Source organism: Leopardus geoffroyi, chromosome A1 (genome assembly GCF_018350155.1).
Source record: "Leopardus geoffroyi isolate Oge1 chromosome A1, O.geoffroyi_Oge1_pat1.0, whole genome shotgun sequence".
NCBI classification, from domain to species: domain Eukaryota; kingdom Metazoa; phylum Chordata; class Mammalia; order Carnivora; family Felidae; genus Leopardus; species Leopardus geoffroyi.
The window spans coordinates 67,429,104-67,448,560 of NC_059326.1; the positions used below are offsets into that span (position 1 = coordinate 67,429,104).

At 43.0% G+C, this 19,457-nt stretch overlaps 1 protein-coding gene across 5 annotated transcripts in view; it reads right to left on the minus strand.

The window, feature by feature from the left end:
• Window positions 1–1,049: 1,049 nt before the first annotated feature.
• The window catches only part of DZIP1 (DAZ interacting zinc finger protein 1), a 55,116-nt gene continuing 36,708 nt past the window's right edge, over window positions 1,050–19,457 (minus strand). For 4 of the 5 annotated variants that reach the window (XM_045480810.1, XM_045480849.1, XM_045480829.1 and 1 more), the window contains 9 exons: window positions 16,097–16,156; window positions 10,471–10,613; window positions 9,847–10,009; window positions 9,415–9,544; window positions 8,514–8,567; window positions 6,220–6,413; window positions 4,366–4,496; window positions 2,972–3,146; window positions 1,050–1,392 (listed from right to left, as the gene is read on the minus strand). In XM_045480810.1, the coding sequence (XP_045336766.1) occupies window positions 1,316–1,392; window positions 2,972–3,146; window positions 4,366–4,496; window positions 6,220–6,413; window positions 8,514–8,567; window positions 9,415–9,544; window positions 9,847–10,009; window positions 10,471–10,613; window positions 16,097–16,156 (1,127 nt within the window). In that variant the 3' untranslated portion in view covers window positions 1,050–1,315. The remainder of the gene's footprint in view (window positions 1,393–2,971; window positions 3,147–4,365; window positions 4,497–6,219; window positions 6,414–8,513; window positions 8,568–9,414; window positions 9,545–9,846; window positions 10,010–10,470; window positions 10,614–16,096; window positions 16,157–19,457) is intronic. The other variant, XM_045480838.1, reaches the window with a different exon arrangement.

Sequence of the window (19,457 nt, forward strand, 5' to 3'; positions counted from 1 at the left end):
GCAAGCCTAGGCACCCCCCCCCCCATAAAGTAAGTTTAGCTCAGAACTGTCTTTAATGAATAATTCAGCCACAGTCACAGTGATGTAATGGAGGCCTTTACTTAAAAGGTTGGCAAATTGAAAAAGACATCCAAAACCCAACAGACCATTAGTTAAAATGTTACCTTTTTTTGGAAACAAGAGTACACATAGTACCACAAAGTATAAAAAATGCAAAAAACAGTTTATATGAACTTTGCGACCATTGACAGTTGTTAAGAACAGAACTTATAGTTTTGAGGTATTTTATAATATGGGTTGGGCATTTGAAAAAAGGGGGGAAAACCCTACATACACATATGAATTCAGTAATGACCCAATCTTTTCATATTCTGATAAATTGACGTCTAAAACAGCTACATTTTATTCATAAAATATCCAAGGTAAAGGTTATACTGCAGAAATGGTGTTTAAAGTTCTAAAATAATTGTTTAATAACAACATGCTTACAATGGCTCAAAGCTGAGTCTGGTACAGGTACTTCTGGAAAATGTATTTAGCGTGGGCCTAGCAATATTTTTATAATTCTAAACTTACTTCTATGTGAAAAATAACCAGTCTACTCGTAAGATTTCACTGATTCCACTAATTCAGTTTTTTGTTTTTGTTTTTGTTTTGTTTTTTGACGTTTATTTATTTTTGAGACAGAGAGAGACAGAGCATGAACGGGGGAGGGGCAGAGAGAGAGGGAGACACAGAATCGGAAACAGGCTCCAGGCTCTGAGCCATCAGCCCAGAGCCTGACGCGGGGCTCGAACTCACGGACTGTGAGATCGTGACCTGAGCTGAAGTCGGACGCTTAACCGACTGAGCCACCCAGGCGCCCCACCACTAATTCAGTTTTAAGCATACTAACAGAATTTTATAATAAATCACTTCCAGTGTGACAATGTATATAAGAAAGGTATTAAAAAAAAAAAAAAAAAGCTTTAATTCGAACCCAAACTGGCTATAAGTTTTAAAAAAATTCACTTAAAAATTAGTCGAAAAAATGCGCTTAAACACTAGAGTACTGCTCTGAAGAGAAAACTTTTTATGACTTCAATGACACATTATTTTTAAGCAGCAGAAGTCTTAAACACCTTTGTATGCTTCGAAATACTGTTGACAGTTTTTGTTTTCAATACTGAATTAGGTGCTGTTAAAGAGACCCTTGTTCTTTGAATCCGCTTCCTTGTTCTTGTGGGAAATACCGTAGGGCAGGAGCGTTAAGGATCCTGTGGGCAGATTACTGAAATCCTGTTGGCGTCTGGACCTTCTGACTCCGGGGCTGTAGTCACACATCTGAAGAGTCACTCCAATCAGTCACAGTTACTAAGCTGCTTTTCAACGTGCTTGATTCATCTTGAGGTCCTGTGGGGGGAGGAAGAGGAGGCCTGAGTGATCAAACCAGCACATTGAGGAGCCTGTAAAACTCCGAAACTTGGGTGTCTGAGTCTGTTCACCCATCCGCAGGCCTCAGTGTCCGCAGGCTGTGGAGGAGGCTGGGTGCAGTCTGGCCACGGAATGGCCACGTCTCCGGGACACCCTCACTGGACCCCTACGTGGAGGCTTCCACTCAGCATCTCTCCTTCCCTGCATTCAGCACAGGGTCTGGATCCTGACTGTGCTCGATAATGTTTTGTCGCTGTTACGGACTCTGAGTAGTAGGTGTAAAGAAAGCAGAATCAAATTATAATAAGCCAAGTAGGAATTAAATGGTGGGGAAAAAAAAAAAAGGATTTTCTAGGGGACGTGGGCTTCAGTATGATGTTAAGAAGTGTGCTGAGCCACCAAAATAGTGTGGTGCAGAGATTTCCACTTGAGTGTCCTTTAGACATCTTTTCTTTGAGGGGCGTGAGGTCATGCCACGGGGAGAAGAGAAAGGGAAGGTATTCAGAGCATCCTCTCGGTCCCGTGTGCATACGGTTACTGTAATGTACACACGGTCGTCAGGTTGTGACTGTCAGAATCGACCTTCAGACAGCACAGGCAACCTGGTGATGGGCACGGTGTGGCAGTATAGGCACGGCTCACACCCTGGAGGAGAGAAGAGTTGACTTGAAGGGCGGACATGGCAATGGCTCCTCTTGGCATCTTACAGAGTGAGGTGGCAAGAGATCTTGCTGAAAATGGAAAGGACAAAGGGAGAGGTCTGCATGTATTAAAGCTACCAATAGGGGCCTGAAGACCCTGAAGAGGGGTCATGAGAGGTGTAGTGAGGGGAGAAAATGAGCCAGACCCCCATCTGTCTTAGCAGGACACCAACAGTTAACATCTACAGGTGTTGAGTCTGGACACTAGTGTGACCCACTACTCAGATGTGGGGGAACTCGAGGTAATGTAGGAGGTGAGGGGCACACAGAGGAGCCCTTCTGTGACCCTTGGCTTTCACCATGGGCAGAATGTCTTTGATTAAAAAATACATAGATTACATTTTATAATTTTAAAAATTAAACATACATTGAGACTTAAGTTCCTGGACTTAGCCAGATGCTAGGTCTCATCCAAGAACAATGTCACCTCAGGGTTTCATTTGTAATTCATCCCACTGGCTACGATGTTGCAAAGAAATCTTTCTTCAAAGAAAATAAAAACATTTGATGTGTGAGCAGATTAATTCAGGAAGACTGCCAGAAGAATGGCCCCATTCAGGTGTGTGATCAGAAATTCTAATTTTCTGCGAGGCATCTGCATGAAGCATGAATATCTGTATGGGCGTTCTCAAAAATAATGTTAAAATTAAAGTAATAAAATTAAAATCCAAAGATTAGGCCCAAATTAAATAAATATATACAGATCAGATGTTGTGCACATTTAGTCCTTTTTAAAATAACATAAAGCATCGATACTTGTGTGATATCTTAATTAAGTTTAATTAGATATTTATAAGGAAGAAACACAAATAATTAGAAAGTGGACCAAGCTCCTGTAAGACGTTAAAGCAGCAAACCTTCTCCCTTTGGCCCCTGGAGATTAGATGCAACCCAGGCATTTGGCACTTGAGTAGAATTTGGCTCATTCTTCAAAGGTAGAGGTTCCTTCTGTTCTTGCCCAGTTTTTTTCCCTAAAGATTTTTCTTCCTCTAAGGATGATATGTCCCAGTCTTCATCGTCCACATCTGTGCACTAAAAGAAAAGGAGAGTAATGGACGTTTCATAAAGACGCGGTCCATGTTAGCGCCCCTTGGTCGTTCTGTTGGCTAGACTGAGCTGCTGACACAGAATGACTTGAATTTGGGGAATCTCGGGGGATTGCCCATCTGGTCATTTCCGGAAGGGAATGAAACGAACTTGGAAAGCTGTGTTTTGAAAGCAGACAGAACCACTTCTTTTATTGTTTTTGTTTTTTGTTTTTTGCTTTGCCATGGAAATGTAGGTTTCCTACCTCCTCTACCAACCATGAGTTTCCAAAATCCCAGAAACACCACGTTGTAGTAGTAAAGTAAGGGTGCTCCCCAAGTAGGAACTAGGCAGGGTCTGGGGCTCTTCCCTCTGTGATAATGTGACACTGAACTGCAGGAGACGTCACACAAGGGCCCTGCAGAAAAGGCCCCGACTGAAGGAGCACACATTTCTATTGCCCCTTTTCTAAGGAAGACACATTAGCTTTCTCTTGCTTGAGTGATAACGTTTTGTCACTTTTGGCTTGTACAATACAAATAACACTACTAAAAGTAGTTTGACAAAATGCTCTGGGTCCCTAGATGGGCAGGAGAAGAGTTAAATCTAAGCAAGCAGTGACTTGGAAGGCCCACTGGAAGACCCAGTCGGCACAGATGAGCGACGCCTGGAAATACAACAGGAACCCTCCATCCACAAAAACACTTCCGGTGTCCTGGCATTGGGACCTCGGAATGTGTCAGGGCCTCTCCTCCCTTCAAGGAGAAGAGCTTGGGCTCTGCCCTCAGAACTCTGATGCATTTCTCCACCAACACCAGCTCCCAAGTGGGGCCAGACCTCGACAAGTCCCCATTTTACGGTCAGGTCATGCCGCCGACTCGGATCTGAGGCCCCAGGTTCTAGTCAGTCACACGTTTCTGTGTACAAACCGTCTAACACCTGCAAGTGTCAAGCCCGGACATGTGACAGGCATTTGAAAATCTGTAGAACTTGATAAGCACATGTTGCCTTATTACCAGTTAGCACCCCAGTATCTTTGATTCTCTACAGAATGGAAAGAAAGGCAAGGTGGCAAGTGAGATAAGGTAAAAGTCTCAACCTCTGGCTACACCAAGTAACTAGGTTTGTTTAATATTTCACTACAAAAAGGACATACAATTAGTAAGGATAACCCGTTAAAAGATGAATTTCTCTGTGTGTGTCTAGCAAGTAAAAGTGATTTCACCTTCAGGTCTTCTTTCAGTTCTTTCTTGATGAACGCCTCGGCAATGTTAATCCCACCAAATGGCTTGTTCACACTTCCGTGATTTGAAACCGTCTTTTCAACTTTTTCGGTCAGCGTTTTAATGGAGGTTCCTATGTGACCAACAGGAAATAGGTACAGTTAAAAAAAAAAAAAAATCATTATCTATGTTTGGTTCCAAAATAACTTTACAGGCGACTTTGAAAAAATGTAAGCTATGCAAAAAATCATATTTATTAAATTAAAATCAATTGATATATTTTGGGCATTGACAAAAAGTTACATTAATGCCCTTATAATAATCCCTTTTAAAAAGATCATGATCCCCTAGACTAGAAGTAATAAAGTTTTCATTTTAAATCAAAGAAGGATGGTTTCACTCAAGTTGTGCTCAGAAACGTTCATTTCGGGGCGCCTGGGTGGCTCAGTCGGTTAAGCGTCTGACTTCGGCTCAGGTGGTGATCCTGCAGTTTGTGGGTTTGAGCCCCGTATCGGGTTCTGTGCTGACAGCTCAGAGCCTGGAACCTGCTTCGGATTCTGTGCCTCCCTCTCTCTCTGCCCCTCCCCCACTCACACTCTGTCTTTCTCTCCTTCAAAAATAAACATTAAAAAAAAAAAAAAAAGAAACGTTCATTTCAGCAAGGTAGTCTGTATAAGTGGAATATTCACGTGGGTATTTTCAAAAACAGTATTAACTGTTTTGAAATTAATTATATTTTACATAATTATATGTACATATATAAATCGTATACAATATGATAAATTAATGATATCTGAGGTGTTTGAAATATATAATGTTTAAACTGCATTAAGCAGAACTTCTTTTTTAAGAAATGACCCTTGGGGCGCCTGGGTGGCGCAGTCGGTTAAGCGTCCGACTTCAGCCAGGTCACGATCTCGCGGTCCGTGAGTTCGAGCCCCGCGTCGGGCTCTGGGCTGATGGCTCAGAGCCTGGAGCCTGTTTCCGATTCTGTGTCTCCCTCTCTCTCTGCCCCTCCCCCGTTCATGCTCTGTCTCTCTCTGTCCCCAAAAAAAAAAAATAAAATAAACGTTGAAAAAAAAATAAAAAAAAAAAAAAGAAATGACCCTTATGCCCCACTTCTCTTCAAATTATCAGCAGTCCTACACTTGGCTTTTCTGCTCCTCTAGAACTGCCCCACCCGAAGGCAGCACGGTGCATAAGAACAGCCATTCTTACAGGCACCCAGTGTATGGGCTGAGTTGTATCCCTCCATGTGCATATGTTGATGTCCTGACCCCCAATATTTCAGAACGTGATCTTATTTTGAGATAAGGCCTTTAAAGGGGTAATCAAATTAAAGTGAGGTCATTAGGGGGCGGGGCATAATCCAGTATGACTAGTGTCCTTATAAAAACGAGACATTCAGACACAAAGATAGACGAACAGGGGCAAGGTGATGTGATGAGACACAGGGACCAGACGGCCATTGGCAAGCCAAGGCCAAAGGCTCATACCAGATCTTTCCCTCGTGGCCCTCACAAAGAACCAACCTTGCCACCCTTGATTTTGGCCTTCCAGCTTCTGGAATGGAGACAAGAAATTTGTTCAAAGCCACAAGGCGTGTAGCACTTTATTCCTAAAGCCCTAGGAAACTGACACACTTCGGTATCCCCAGCTCCCTCCTCGCCTTCCACTTGCACATCAGTCAGTTGCCGTGTCCTGTCCGTCTTCCTTTGGCAACAGTAGCTTTTGGATTAGCCCCATCCTTCCTGTGAGCACTTTCCCAGCTCAGACTCCCGGTGCTTCGTGCCCCTAGTTAGGAACCACTGTCCTAAACAAAATTTCCTAAAGGATTTTCAATGACAACAGCTCACCTGTGGGCTTGGGAGAAATATCGGAGTCCTCGATTTCACTACCCTCGGTCCAGTCAGTGTCACTTTTGACAGTGTTCTTTCCAAAGCTACTCTTCTTGCTTTTGGATGACTGCACGAGAAGTAAGTCCGGGGATGCGCATACCTGGATGAGGTCCTCACCATCCAACTCTTCCTCTGAACTGAAGGGCGGTGTCCTAAACAAACGAAAACCCAAACGGCATTGTTTTCACATTTCAGGATTTACAATGATTCAGGATTTTCAGTCACTTCACGTTACAGGATATGCCTTTTAAAATAGCATTCTATTTTAAAGTGAGAAGTTCAGAGTAGTGTTTGTTCATTTAAGAATATTCTTTGAGGGGCGCCTGGGTGGCGCAGTCGGTTAAGCGTCCAACTTCAGCCAGGTCACGATCTCGCGGTCTGTGAGTTCGAGCCCCGCGTCAGGCTCTGGGCTGATGGCTCAGGGCCTGGAGCCTGTTTCCGATTCTGTGTCTCCCTCTCTCTCTGCCCCTCCCCCGTTCATGCTCTGTCTCTCTCTGTCCCAAAAATAAATAAACGTTGAAAAAAAAAATTTTTTTAAAAAGAATATTCTTTGAGCACTTAGGGCTCCTGGGTGGCTCAGTCGGGTAAGTGTCTAACTCTTGATTTCGGCTCAGGTAATGATTCCAGCATCATGGGATCAAGTCCCGCGTGGGGCTCCATGCTAAGCGTGGAATCTGCTTAAGACTCTCTCTCTCCTGGGGTGCCTGGGGGCTCACTGGGTTAAGTGTCTGACTCTTGATTTCAGCTCAGGTCGTGATCTCACAGGCTCATGAGAGCCCAAGCTGGGCTCTGCACTGACAGCATTGGACTCTGCTGGGTATTCTCTCCCTCCCTCTCTCTCTGCCCCTCCCCCATGCTCACTCTCAAAATAAATAAATAAACATTAAAAAATGAAAGATTCCCTCTCTCCCTCTGCCCCTCCCCTTCTCTCTCTCTCAAAAAAAAAAAAATTCTTTGAGCATTTAAATTCCAGACAATGTTGTTATACTACATCTCATGAAATAAGGCTCTTCCTATGAGATTATGTACATGAAGAGTGCTTTTGAAGGGTAAATCATTTTTTTTTTTAATTTTTTTTAACGTTTATTTATTTTTGAGACAGAGAGGGACAGAGCATGAACGGGGGAGGGTCAGAGAGAGAGGGAGACACAGAATCTGAAACAGGCTCCAGGCTCTGAGCAGTCAGCACAGAGCCCGATGCAGGGCTCAAACTCACAAACTGCGAGATCATGACCTGAGCTGAAGTCGGACGCTCAACCGACTGAGCCACCCAGGCGCCCCGCCTCTACTATATTTATACTGTCTCTAACTATATAAGTTAAATATATATTTATATATAGTTTATATATAACTATATATGGTTATTATATATATATTTATATATAGTTTATATATATAGTTTATATATATATTTATATATAGTTTATATATATATAGTTTATATTGTCTCTAGTATATATACACAATGCCTCAAGAAGAGATATTTACAGTATTAATATCTCCAGAAAAAATTGATGATAAATTTCAGTTATGATAAAAGTAAATTTACTTATAAATACTCAAATTTATATTTAAATTATATTCCCTTAAATATAAATTATAAGTAAAATAACAAAACTAAGAAACATTATTAAGTAAAAACAAAAATATACCTATAATTTATTAAGCCCCCATGAACTGCCAAGCACTGAGGCAAGCCCTTTTCATGTATTAATTTGTAGTAGAACTATCCTGTGAAAAAGGCAGCATCATCCCATTGAACAGATAAGAAAACAGGCTTAAACAGGTAAACTACTGAATCAGTGGCACACAGTTTAGGAGTAACTCAGCTAGGATTCTTAGTATCTCGAGAGGGCCGAAGACAGTAAGGTCTAGGGCCATTCCTGATTTCCACAAGGAGCGAGAAGACTGCAATATCATCTGACTGTGCTACCAAGAATCCAGCCGCTAAAAGTTGACATCATCCATTTAATTCTTTGTGCTTATTGAAAACTACTGGACACTGAGGGGAGTAACGGAAATGACTCAGGGCGGTCTCACTTCTTAGTGGAGGTCAAGATGTGATAAGTGCTACTGACTTACATAAAATCTGGTAAAGAAACAAAGACATGTCGTAAAAGAGTAACAAATCAATTACGATGTTTAATCATTAGGGCTTTAGTTAATCACAGTGCACACACTAATTTACGATAAAAGGAACGTTCAGTGAAAAGAATTTTTTAAATGGCTGCTCCCCGCTCCCAAGTACTCACGTAAGAGTTGAAGACTTTTTGGGAAAATGATCTTCTGTGATATTTTTCTTAATTCTAAAAAACAACAGAAAACGATTTCTAAACGGCATGGACCAATAACATAATTTAATGTAAATTTCTATGGGATTGGTGATAGTGGCCTTGAACGTATGTTAACGAGGATCAGCAGCAACGAGTGTGCCAGTGCCCGTGACAGGCCGGGAGCTGTACTGTGACTCTTGGCTGAGTCAAACCTTGTTGTGGGGTGAGTGTGTGTCCCCCTAAAATCCGTGCGTGGAACCCCTAACCCCCAATGTGATGCTCTTAGAAGAAGGGGTCTTTGGGAGGTAATTAGGTTTATCTGAGGTCATGAGGGTGGGGCCCCCCATAAATGGATTAGTGTCCTTTTTAAAAAGAGGAAGAGGGATCAGTCCTCTCTCTGCCTGCCATGGGAGGACACAGTGAGAAAAAAGGGAAAAAAGGCGTCTGTCTGCAAGCCTGGAAGCGAGCTGCCACCAGAACCCGACCATACTGCACGCTGATTTCAGACTTCCAATCTCCAGAAGCGTGAGAAAACATATTGCTGTTGTTTAAAGCCACCCAGTCTATCAGGGGTGCCTGGGTGGCTCGGTCGATTGAGCGTCCGACTTTGGCTCAGGTCATGATTTCGCAGTTCATGAGTTCAAGCCCCGCATCGGGCTCCGTGCTCACAGCCTGGAGCCTGGAGTCTGCTTTGGATTCTGTGTCTCCCTCTCTCTCTGCTCCTCCCTGGCTTGTGCTCTGTCTCTGTCTCTCTCTCAAAAATAAATAAACATTAAAAAAAAAACTTTCAAAGCCACCCAGTCTATGGTATTTTGTTATGGCAGCCCAAGCTGACTAGGACAAACATTAATACAAAAATTTTAGGGTTAAAAATACTCACTTGGGAACAGATGTCCTATCAGTGAAAACAGCTCTTTGCCTAATCAGTTGTCTGCTTTTGGGAGGAAGTTGCACTGCCTTGGGTATTTCTCCAGTTGAGAGGGTATCCATTTGAGAAGCACCATACTTATCTGGAATAGTAGTATCATTCATGAATCTCCATTGCCTTGATGATCAGTGAGTGAAGAAGAAAATACCACAATACTGTCTACACTGGCAGTTGAAACCAACAAACTCGTCTCTTGGGTCTAGAGTCCACACCACAGGCAATTTTTAATATAAAAATAAAATCCGAGACCCAACATATAAATGGTTCATTGGTATTAGACTTGCCAATCAAGTTCTAGAGTTTGTGAGACATTTAAAATTATGAAAGATAACTGGATTTCTCTCCTATGTGCAGAAATGCAATGGCAGTCAGTTACGGGCTTACCTGAGGACAGTAAGTTTCTCTCCTCGATTTTACAGCTGACCTCACGTTCAAGGAATTCTCGAATTTGCTGAATGTTAGGTATTTGTCTTTCTCGCTCATGTCTTGCTGATTCCACAGTTCTTAGCACTCTACTGAAGTGATCACTTGAAATACCACGTATATCCTGAAGAGATGAACCATTAACTGAATTATCCTGGCATGTTCTTCATTTCATGAACATTTGTTAGCACAAACTATGCCAACCTTTTGTCTTTATGGCTGCGTGTGAGGTAAGCGGATGCCCTAACATACCACAACACGCTATTCTGACCTCGAAAGGCACTCCCGCGCAGTGGGACAGGGGATGTGTGAATGACTCTACATGATTGGTTAGCGGTGAGAGGCTGTTGAGTGCTAGGACCAAATGCACAGAGGGGTGTGTGTGTGTGTGTGTGTGTGTGTGTGTGTGTGTCTGTCTGTCTGTCTGTCTCTGTCTGTCTAACCAACAATGCAAGGTGGGCCATCAGGACAGAATGAATCCACAAGGACAGAACAGACATGCCTTCTTCTCTTCTCTGATCCCTTCCCATTGAGAAAGCAAAATAAAGCACAACCAACAAATGTTCCTGAAATGAATGAGCTTACCGCATTAATCCCCAAGGTTTCCAGTTTCTCCAGCAAACTCTGCTCCAACATGTTTCTGATTTCCTTATTGAGGGAGGGGTTACCCTTCAAAGCTTTCCTTAAATGTATCTTGTTGTTATTTAATTTCTGTTCATTCTCCCTTCCTGAAATAAGGTTTAAAAATGTGTTAAAAAAATTAAATATTCCTGAACTGGAGTGTATTATGCTAAGCGAAAATAAGTCAGAGAAAAACAAGTATCATATGATTTCACTCACATGTGAATTTAAGAAACAAAACAGACTGAACATAGGGAAAGGGAAGGAAAAATAAGATAAAAACAGAGTGGGAGGCAAACCATGAGACTCTTAAATACAGAGAACAAACTGGGGGTTGCTGGAGGCGATAGGGGGGGTGTGGAGGATGGGCTAAATGGATGATGGACGGTAAGGAGGGCCCTTGTGATGAGCACTGGCTGTTATATGTATGTGATGAATCACTAGATTCAACTCCTGAAAGCAATACTACATTGTATCTTAACGAACTTGGATTTAAATTTAAAAAAGAAAAGAAAAGAAAAAAGAAAAGAGAAGAAAAAAGAAAAATACATAAAATCCCTAAGCAGAAAATGGCAAAACACCACTTTTAAACAGCAAGCAAGCATTTTGTAATACAGTTTTTGGGTCGTTTGGTCATTCAAGCACAATATATAATGCTGAAGTATCACAACTTTCAAAACTATCTTAAGTTTGCTTTAAAACTTCAGTGTCTTGGGGCACCTGGGTGGCTCAGTCTGTTGGGTGTCCGACTTTGGCTCAGGTAATGATCTTGCGGTTTGTGGGTTCGAGCCCCGCGTCGGGCTCTGTGCTGACAGCTCGGAGCCTGGAGCCTGCTTCGGATTCTGTGTCTCCCTCTCTTTCTGCCCCCCCCTCCGCCCCCCAAACTCTGTCTCTCTCTTCTTCAAAAATAAATAAACATTAAAAAAAACTTCAGTGTCTTTAGGGGCGCCTGTGTGTCTCACTCGATTAAGCGGCTGGCTCTTGTTTCTGTCTCAGGCCATGGTCTCACAGTTCATGGGTTCAAGCCCCATGTCTAGCTCTGCACTAACAGGTGCAGAGCCTGCTTGGAATTCTCCCTCTCCCTCTTTCTCTGCCCCTCCCACTTAACTGAATTATAGCTAGATAAATAATGCAAGAGAAATGTCTCTATAGAAGCACAGTAGAAAAAATAAATTCTTTAGAAGTTCAATGGTTTATCCTAAAATTATTTTGCTACTTTCTGAAGAATTCATCTGTCTTAAATTCAGTTAGAATTTATGTATCATTTTATGAAGAAGCCCAGTTTACATTAAATAATTAAGTTTTAATTTAATAAATTCAGTAGAAGTTTATACAAAATTTCAAAACATGAAAATTATAATCCCTCCCAAAATATTTACCAAAATGAAAAAGAGGTTAATACAGGTCTTGGGAGAAGTATATTCTGTTTAAAAGAGCCTTTCTAATTAAAAGCAAAGAAAAAACAATAGGCCATATTCTAGCTTTTCCTTCCCACTAAAAAATGTCTACTTCAAGAGCATTTGGAGAAGGGGCATGTCTACATGACCCTGAACTGAGTCCAATGTCAAAGGAGCTGAGAATTTGATGCAAGAGGCCTCACAGTGGGCTGTTCAGACCCTTAGTGAATGTCCCAAGCCAGATCTGAGAGAACACGTCACCAGTGCTATCATTTTGGAGACTATTCTCCAAACAGGGGTGTTTCACCCAACAAGGGTAGCACCAGATGCCAGCATCTAGTGGGTCTGGGGCTCCAGGGGCTCCAGAGACACCCATTCTTCCCTCCCCCACCTCAGTCCATGGGAAGTGTAGGGACCCACGGCACTCAGATTGACAGAAGACCCTCAACAAAACGCTCTGTGGTTCAGATGTTCTCTAAACCTTAGTGCAATTCCAGCAGGTAAAGAATATTTCTGCTCATTAATAACCGGTTTTGCTGAGGGCAAAATCAGTCAAATGATAATATGTACATTAAATAGAAGGAAAGGTCCTGCATGATAATGCTTTGCTATACTTTGGTACTGCAGCTTGCTAAACTGAAATTATGAAATTTTGTAAGATTTTATATTAATACAAGTCAGAAGTAATCTCAAATTTTATATTCTCAGCATTCATGCTGTTTTCCCACCAATGTTTTTCCGTATTCTGGGGCCACCTTAAAAAAAAAAAAAGCACTTCTGGGACGCCTGGGTGGCTCAGTTGGTTAAGCGGTTAAGCGTTTGACTTCAGCTCAAATCATAATCTCACAGTCTGGTCTGTGAATTGGAGCCCAGTGTTGGGCTCTGTGCTGACAGCTCAGAACCTGGAGCCTGTTTCAGATACTGTGTCTCCCTCTCTCTCTGCCCCTCCCCCGCTCACATTGTCTCTCTCTCTCTCTCTCTCTCTCTCTCTCTCTCTCTGCCCCTCTCTTTGAAAAATAAACAAACAAAAAAGCACTTCTGTCCTAGGAATGGATAACGCATCAAAATCCAGAGATAACGCACCAAAATCCAGCTGCAGCCATGGCCGTGTTGTTGCCTTTGGCTGCTAGTTGGCTATCAAGTGCACAAATATCTAGGGCTAAAATGAGAAGAGGTACCAAGAGATGGCCTGGGAGTCATGGCGCTACCACTGAAACAGACACACCTCTCGCCCTGTTTACACAAAGGTAATTTTGGGGTCAGTATCCAGGATACAAAAGGAACTGAAGACAAGCACAGCCAGAGAGGCTCCAGGCTCTGTCTGCTCCAGGACTGGGGTCAAGTGAACTGAATTTGTTTGCTGATTGGTCTGGGTTCATTCTCAACCCTGATGACAAATTCATTCTGATGACCGAGTTTCCCAAAATGACTGCAGATTAAACATTTCCCTCTGTCCTCAAATTCACTTTATATGTTGATGCTTGCTTTGGATTATTCATTTATGAATAATTAGAAACCTCTTGGTAGGAAGGACTCTCAGAAGGCTGGAGCTGGCCGATAAGAAGCAAAAGAAAGAATATAGAATGAACAGGAGAAAAAACATAAAGTTTTTATGTAAAGGTCGAATTAATCACTTGAAAGCCAATCACAGCTTTAGACTTTAATTAAAGCACATACCGCTCACAAGATCAGTAAGACAAAACTTTCTAAGGATCAGCATTTCCTCTCATTAAAAAATTTAAGGCATGGGGTGCCTGGGTCGGTCGGTTAAGCATCCGACGCCGTTTGTGAGTTCAAGCCCCGCGTCGGGCTCTGTGCTGACACCTGGGAGCCTGGATCCTGCTTTGGATTCTGTGTCTCCCTCTCTCTCTCTGCCCCTACTTCTCCCTCTCTCTCTCACAAAAATAAACATTAAAAAAAATTTTTTTTAAATGTAAAGCATACCCAGGTAGGTGGCCAGTGGATAACAGCCCACACAAATGATCAGTTATATCAGACTAATGACACAGCATTCATGGTGAGCAAATAATTGCAGTGCAAAGCAAACAGTAAAAAAAACCAAAACAGAATTTCCGAGTCGGAAGGGACTTCATCATCTAGTAATTAATTTTCTCATTTTTCACCTGGAGACACTAAAAACAGAGAGGTAAAGAGACTGCTCCAAGGGGCACCCTGCCAGTCCTGGACCAGCCTGCCTCTCTCACTTCATTCCTTGCATTAAACTACGGAAAGCAGAACACCTGGACTTTAGTTCCAGCCCCGTCACTAATGAAGCCCAACAGCTTGGAGCAAGCTCCCGATCCCCCTGTGTTTCGAGGTTCTGAACAATAAACGGCCCCTGAGAGCCCTCCTGGCCCTCACATCCTAACGTCCTATAGGACAGCAAGATCAAATATGCCTCTCTGGGACTGTCAAAAAAGTACGGACGCAGAAATAGTCATGCATGCCTTACTTCTTGGTAACAGCCACAGCGCTTTGCAAACAAACCACTGCCAAAATTTAGCTGCACAGATATCATCGCAAAATGTTAGCACAGCTGAGGAATTTATTGATGGCAATTAATCTGCTGGCCCCATGGAAGCACTGGAAGGATTCACTGGGTCCCTGGCTTCTGTAACAGTGTGCTTGGGACTCAGGGCTTTCGGTGATCTGCAGCCCTTTCCTATGTCCCACTAGAGCTGTGTCTGAATGCAGTCGAGGGTGGCAAAGATTATTTTCTTTCCCAGTCTGGTCCCTTGCATGTGGCAACACAACCAATGACGGTGTTTGCCGCCCAAACTCACCCCCTACATGGTCTGGGTAGAGAATTTTAAAAGAAACAGAGGCAGAAGGGTGCAGCGGGAGGAAGCAGGGCCCCAAGTGATGGTGGACAAAGCAGAACTCCTCTTGGAACCTAGCTGACTCGTTTTTTAAATGAGTGTGAACCATATGATTTGGGGCTCCTGTTTAAAAATTTTGGACCCTTTCTATGAACCTCCTGATGCATTACATAGATTCTTCACAGAATAAGATATTTTGTGTTCCAGACATCAGTAAATGACATGGAGGAGGGAGAAAGCATGTTACTTGAAAGCAAATTGAAAATACACATTGCATAGATTTTATAGATGTGCCTGGTTTAGTCACTTCTCAATTTCTAAACAATTTGGAAAAAGTTGTCTAGATAACACAGAAGAAGTTATAACAACTATTAAGAATTTGCAAATTGGAATATATAATTTTAATTCTCGGGGCGGCTGGGTGGCTCAAGTCTGTTAAGCCTCCAACTTCAGCTCAGGTCATGATCTCATATTTCGTGAGTTCAAGCCCTGCGTTGGGCTCTGTGCTGACAGCTCAGAGCCTGGAGCCTGCTTCAGATTCTGTGTTTCCCTCTCTCTCTCCCCCTCCCCCACTTGTGCTTTCTGTCTCTCTCTGTCTCTCTCTCTCTGTCTCTCAAAAATAAAGATTAAAAAAATTTTTAATAAAAAAATTTTAATTCTCTAACACAAATAGCAAGGCCAGAATCTATATACATATTAACCATTTGCTTTCTCCTGAAGAGGTGATAAATGGTCAAGCATTATCACTGTTAAGGAGAAAATGATGATAAACAGATTCAGATGTAATGGTGTTAGGATCTACAAGTCTGGCATAGAAAATACTCTTAATAATGTGGAACATTTTTCATAAACTTCAAAATTAATGGACAGAAAGTTATTTTGAGAACTGCCAAATGAATAAGCAACAATTGCTCTAATTATCTCCCCAAACCTTGAACAGCTCCCAAATTTGCCCACACAGATATTATTCTGCACCTAAATATTCTACATTGAGAGCTTAAACATTACGATTTTCTTGCTATTAAAATCATTGTGAAATGGGTACTTCACCCACTCCTTTCCCAGATCCAGGGTGTGAGAAATACCTACTGTGCGACGAATATTTTTGTTATCATCGGGCACACGACTGACACAAAAATGTCTTATTCAGATGCTAAGAACGCAGGAACGCAGGGGAAAGAAAATATAACAGCATGTTAAAGGAGTAAGATGACAGATTACTACAGACAGACTGAAAGCATAATCTCCAAACCTAAATGTCTTCCCTACTTTTGATACGGTGTGACAAAAACCACTGGATCGGATTCAAGGCTTGCGTTTTGGCATCTAAGTAGACTCTAGGCAGGTAGGACCCCTGATGGAGCCCTTGGTTACCTTTTTCTTCCTCTGAAAGCTCTTCTATTGGTTCCAGTATGTGCGATGGGAATGCCTGTTCTATCGATGAGGAAAAATAAGAACAGTACAAACAGGACAATAGCAAAGTAAAATTAGTTTCCTTGCAAACAACTTTGAGACCTATATAGTTCCGCAGTATTTTAATCATGCCCCAAATAGCAGGATTCGCTGGGGGAAAATATATGGAGGCAGTCAGTTAAAGCTGGTCACTTCTTCGTGATATCTTTTCTTTCCACGTCTTTTCCATCAAGTCCCCTCTCAGGAAATTATATTTTCAAATAATTACACCCAGTGTCTCACTCAGCAACCTCGTGCCTGATGCGATTCTTTTAAGGCACAAGGACACAACTGCAAAAGATCGTCTTCACTTATCCACCCCCCCCCCCCAAATACTTTCCTTATAAGGTATTTTGATAGGGTGGCTAAAGAGAAAATTAATGAAGCGATTTCAGTTCCAAAAATAAAAATATTTGAAAATGCCCAAGGCTCTGGGATTCCCACTTGTCGCTAGCCCCGGAGCCTTTAAGTGGGAGGATCAGGATGGTGGAGGACGGGTGGCCCGAGGGTCAGCAGGAGGACTAAGACCCTGTCCTTATACGCCTCTGTGTCCCCAAACCACGGTTCAACACCTGCTTCCACTCTGGGAAAGCCACCAGGGCAAGGCTGCGGATAGACTGCACGTGAAGGCAGGCTGTTCCCAATCCCACCCCAGAACAGGGCCTGGGGGGGCGGTGCAGGGGTGTGCGGAGATGAGGCCTCCTGGTGACTGTGCACTAGGAAACCCACAGGCAGCACAGATAAAGCTAAATGCCATCCCATCAACAGAGGGAAAGTTCCTTCCTGGGGAAGGTCAGGTTTGGGCGTCAGGCAGAGTCAGGTTTCGGACACGGGATAAAATGCAAACAGGGATCTAGCTTAGGAAGTGCGTGCTTCACTCGTCTTCAGCTTGGAGACTGCCACAGGGACCTCCCCAGGGAGCTCTCCACCTGCACCCACAGGGCCGAGGCCATTTCATTCCACCACCTGACCCCAGAGTGGGTGACCTTGAGGGTAGTAACTGCCAACAATTACTGAGAGCCCACCAGGTTGTCGGGCACAGATCTATGTGCTTTGCACAGATTCCCTCAGATTTAATACCCCCTACTCTGATGTTCTAGATTTAATTTGCTGAAGGGTACTTCTGGTACTCTGTTTTAGGCATCTACAAACATATGCACACAGGTACAGGGATACACAAATAAATACATATATATTATACTTAAGTATATATAAATAGGCTCTTATAGCTTATTCAGCAACCAAGTCAACCTATCTAACGTTGACTGGGAGAAATGCATTCTAAACTACCTTCTAATGAACTTCTGGAACACGGCCTAGCAAATAGTAGTCTACTTTAATTTTGAAACATGAACATGATCACACAAAGAAGCATTTAATTACATCCATGGACCATGGCTGCTGAACATTAGAAATGTGCTTTCGAATTTGTCATTCAGCAGCAAGATTTTAAAGTCATATAAATAAAGAAAAATCCTGTAATTATGTGTGGCGATGGATGTTAACTAGACCCTGTGGTGATCATTTCACAATATATACAATTACCAAATCATTATGTTGTACACCTGATACGTGTTATAGATCAATTTTATCTCAGTAAAATATTAAAAAAATTAAAAGGTAAAGTTACACAAATAGACTATTTACTAGTTTGAACTGCTGAAAGTAGGGATTTTTAGGAGGAGAGCTAATTTCAATTTTTAAAGTCACATGGTATATATTTTATTATACTTTATGAAAATGACAAAAATAAAGTTATGAGGAAAATCTCCCTAAAATCTCCCCAAACCATCATATGCATATTTATTATCATTGTATTACAGAGATCATCTTAGGACTTATTTCTCTGGAGTCAGGACAAATCTTCAAAACTGTGACCTTTGCTGCTGTGGGGCAGAGGACAGGGTTCTAGGGGAGGGAAGCCAGGCTCCTACAATAAAGCAAGTGAGGACCACCAGACCCCAGCTCCCTAAACTAGCAGACTGATGTCCAAGTGTGAAGAGAAGGGCCTGCCATTCTTATGCCTTATAAGCCACAGGTCCAGCCTCCAAACGACCCAGTTCCTGCCCTGGTTTGAGATCTCTATCCAGGGTGAGAGCTGAAGTCTCTCCCCTGTGAACGCTCCAGAGGCTTCCAGAAAAATTGTTATGTCAGTCTCCTACCATAACCTCCAGAAGACAGACTCTTAGATCTCTATCCAGCCCTTTGGCACTTGTCAGCCGCACCCCAGAAACTAACGTTTGGCCAGGGCTTGCTCACTGGCTACTGTTCCAAAGGTCCTGCTTCACCTGATCCTCACCACAGCCCACCAAAGTAGCCAATACTACTCTCCCCATTTGTCAGGCAGGGAAACCCAAACCTACGGCTTCCTGAGTCAACTATGAATCCAGACTGTCTGCTTCCCTTCAAAGTCTAGGCTCTTGGCCATGAAGCCATGTGCCTTCCCACTGGCAATGGCTGCATCTGTCTCCCAGAGTCCTCTAAATGGCACAGTCTCCGTGAGCTCATCGTGTTCTTAACCCTTCCCTCATCCTTGCCTGAACCATCTGCACCTGTACCTTTCCACCAGTTCCTGGGAATGGCTGGTATGTCTGCTCCCTCTTTTTTCAAAACTTCAACCCCAATTCCTAGGTGAAGAATCTCCTGTAGACCACTACTCGAGCCCCAGCTGGTCTCTCCAGCTCTGATTCTTCGAACACACTCTGGTCAGGCTAAGCTTCCGCAAGCTTAGCCCTCCAAGTCTGGCCACACCCAGCCTCAAGAACATTCAGAAGCTACATAATGTCACAAGAACGGCCTGAACAGCTATAGTCTGGCACACGGCACTTGCCATGAACAGTCTCAACCAACCTTACTTCCTTCAAATCTCTTCTGCATACTCTATGCTCAGCCAAATAATTCATCTGCACCATTAATTCACATCTAGTGCGTTCCTGTTACCCTTTGCTTCTATTTTTTGCTTTGTCTTGGCTGAAAGGAGTGGCCTACACCCCTGCCTCCTCTCTGGGACAGCCCACATCTTGTAACTGATCGCTCGATCCAGGAAAATTCTGAACTGCCCATCCCAGCTCTAAAGCCCCCGGTGAGATCTGACGAGGCCTCCACTGCAGCTGTATCTGGGTTCAGCGTCCCCTTCCACCCACGTCTTCTCTCACGGGGGTTGTCCAAGAGCACTGCCCAATAACCTCCCACCTGCAGATCTCCAACCTAAGACAGTGAGTAATCGCGACATTTCTCACAGTAAAGAACCTCATCAAGCTCTGAGATGGAAAAGGAAAGACTG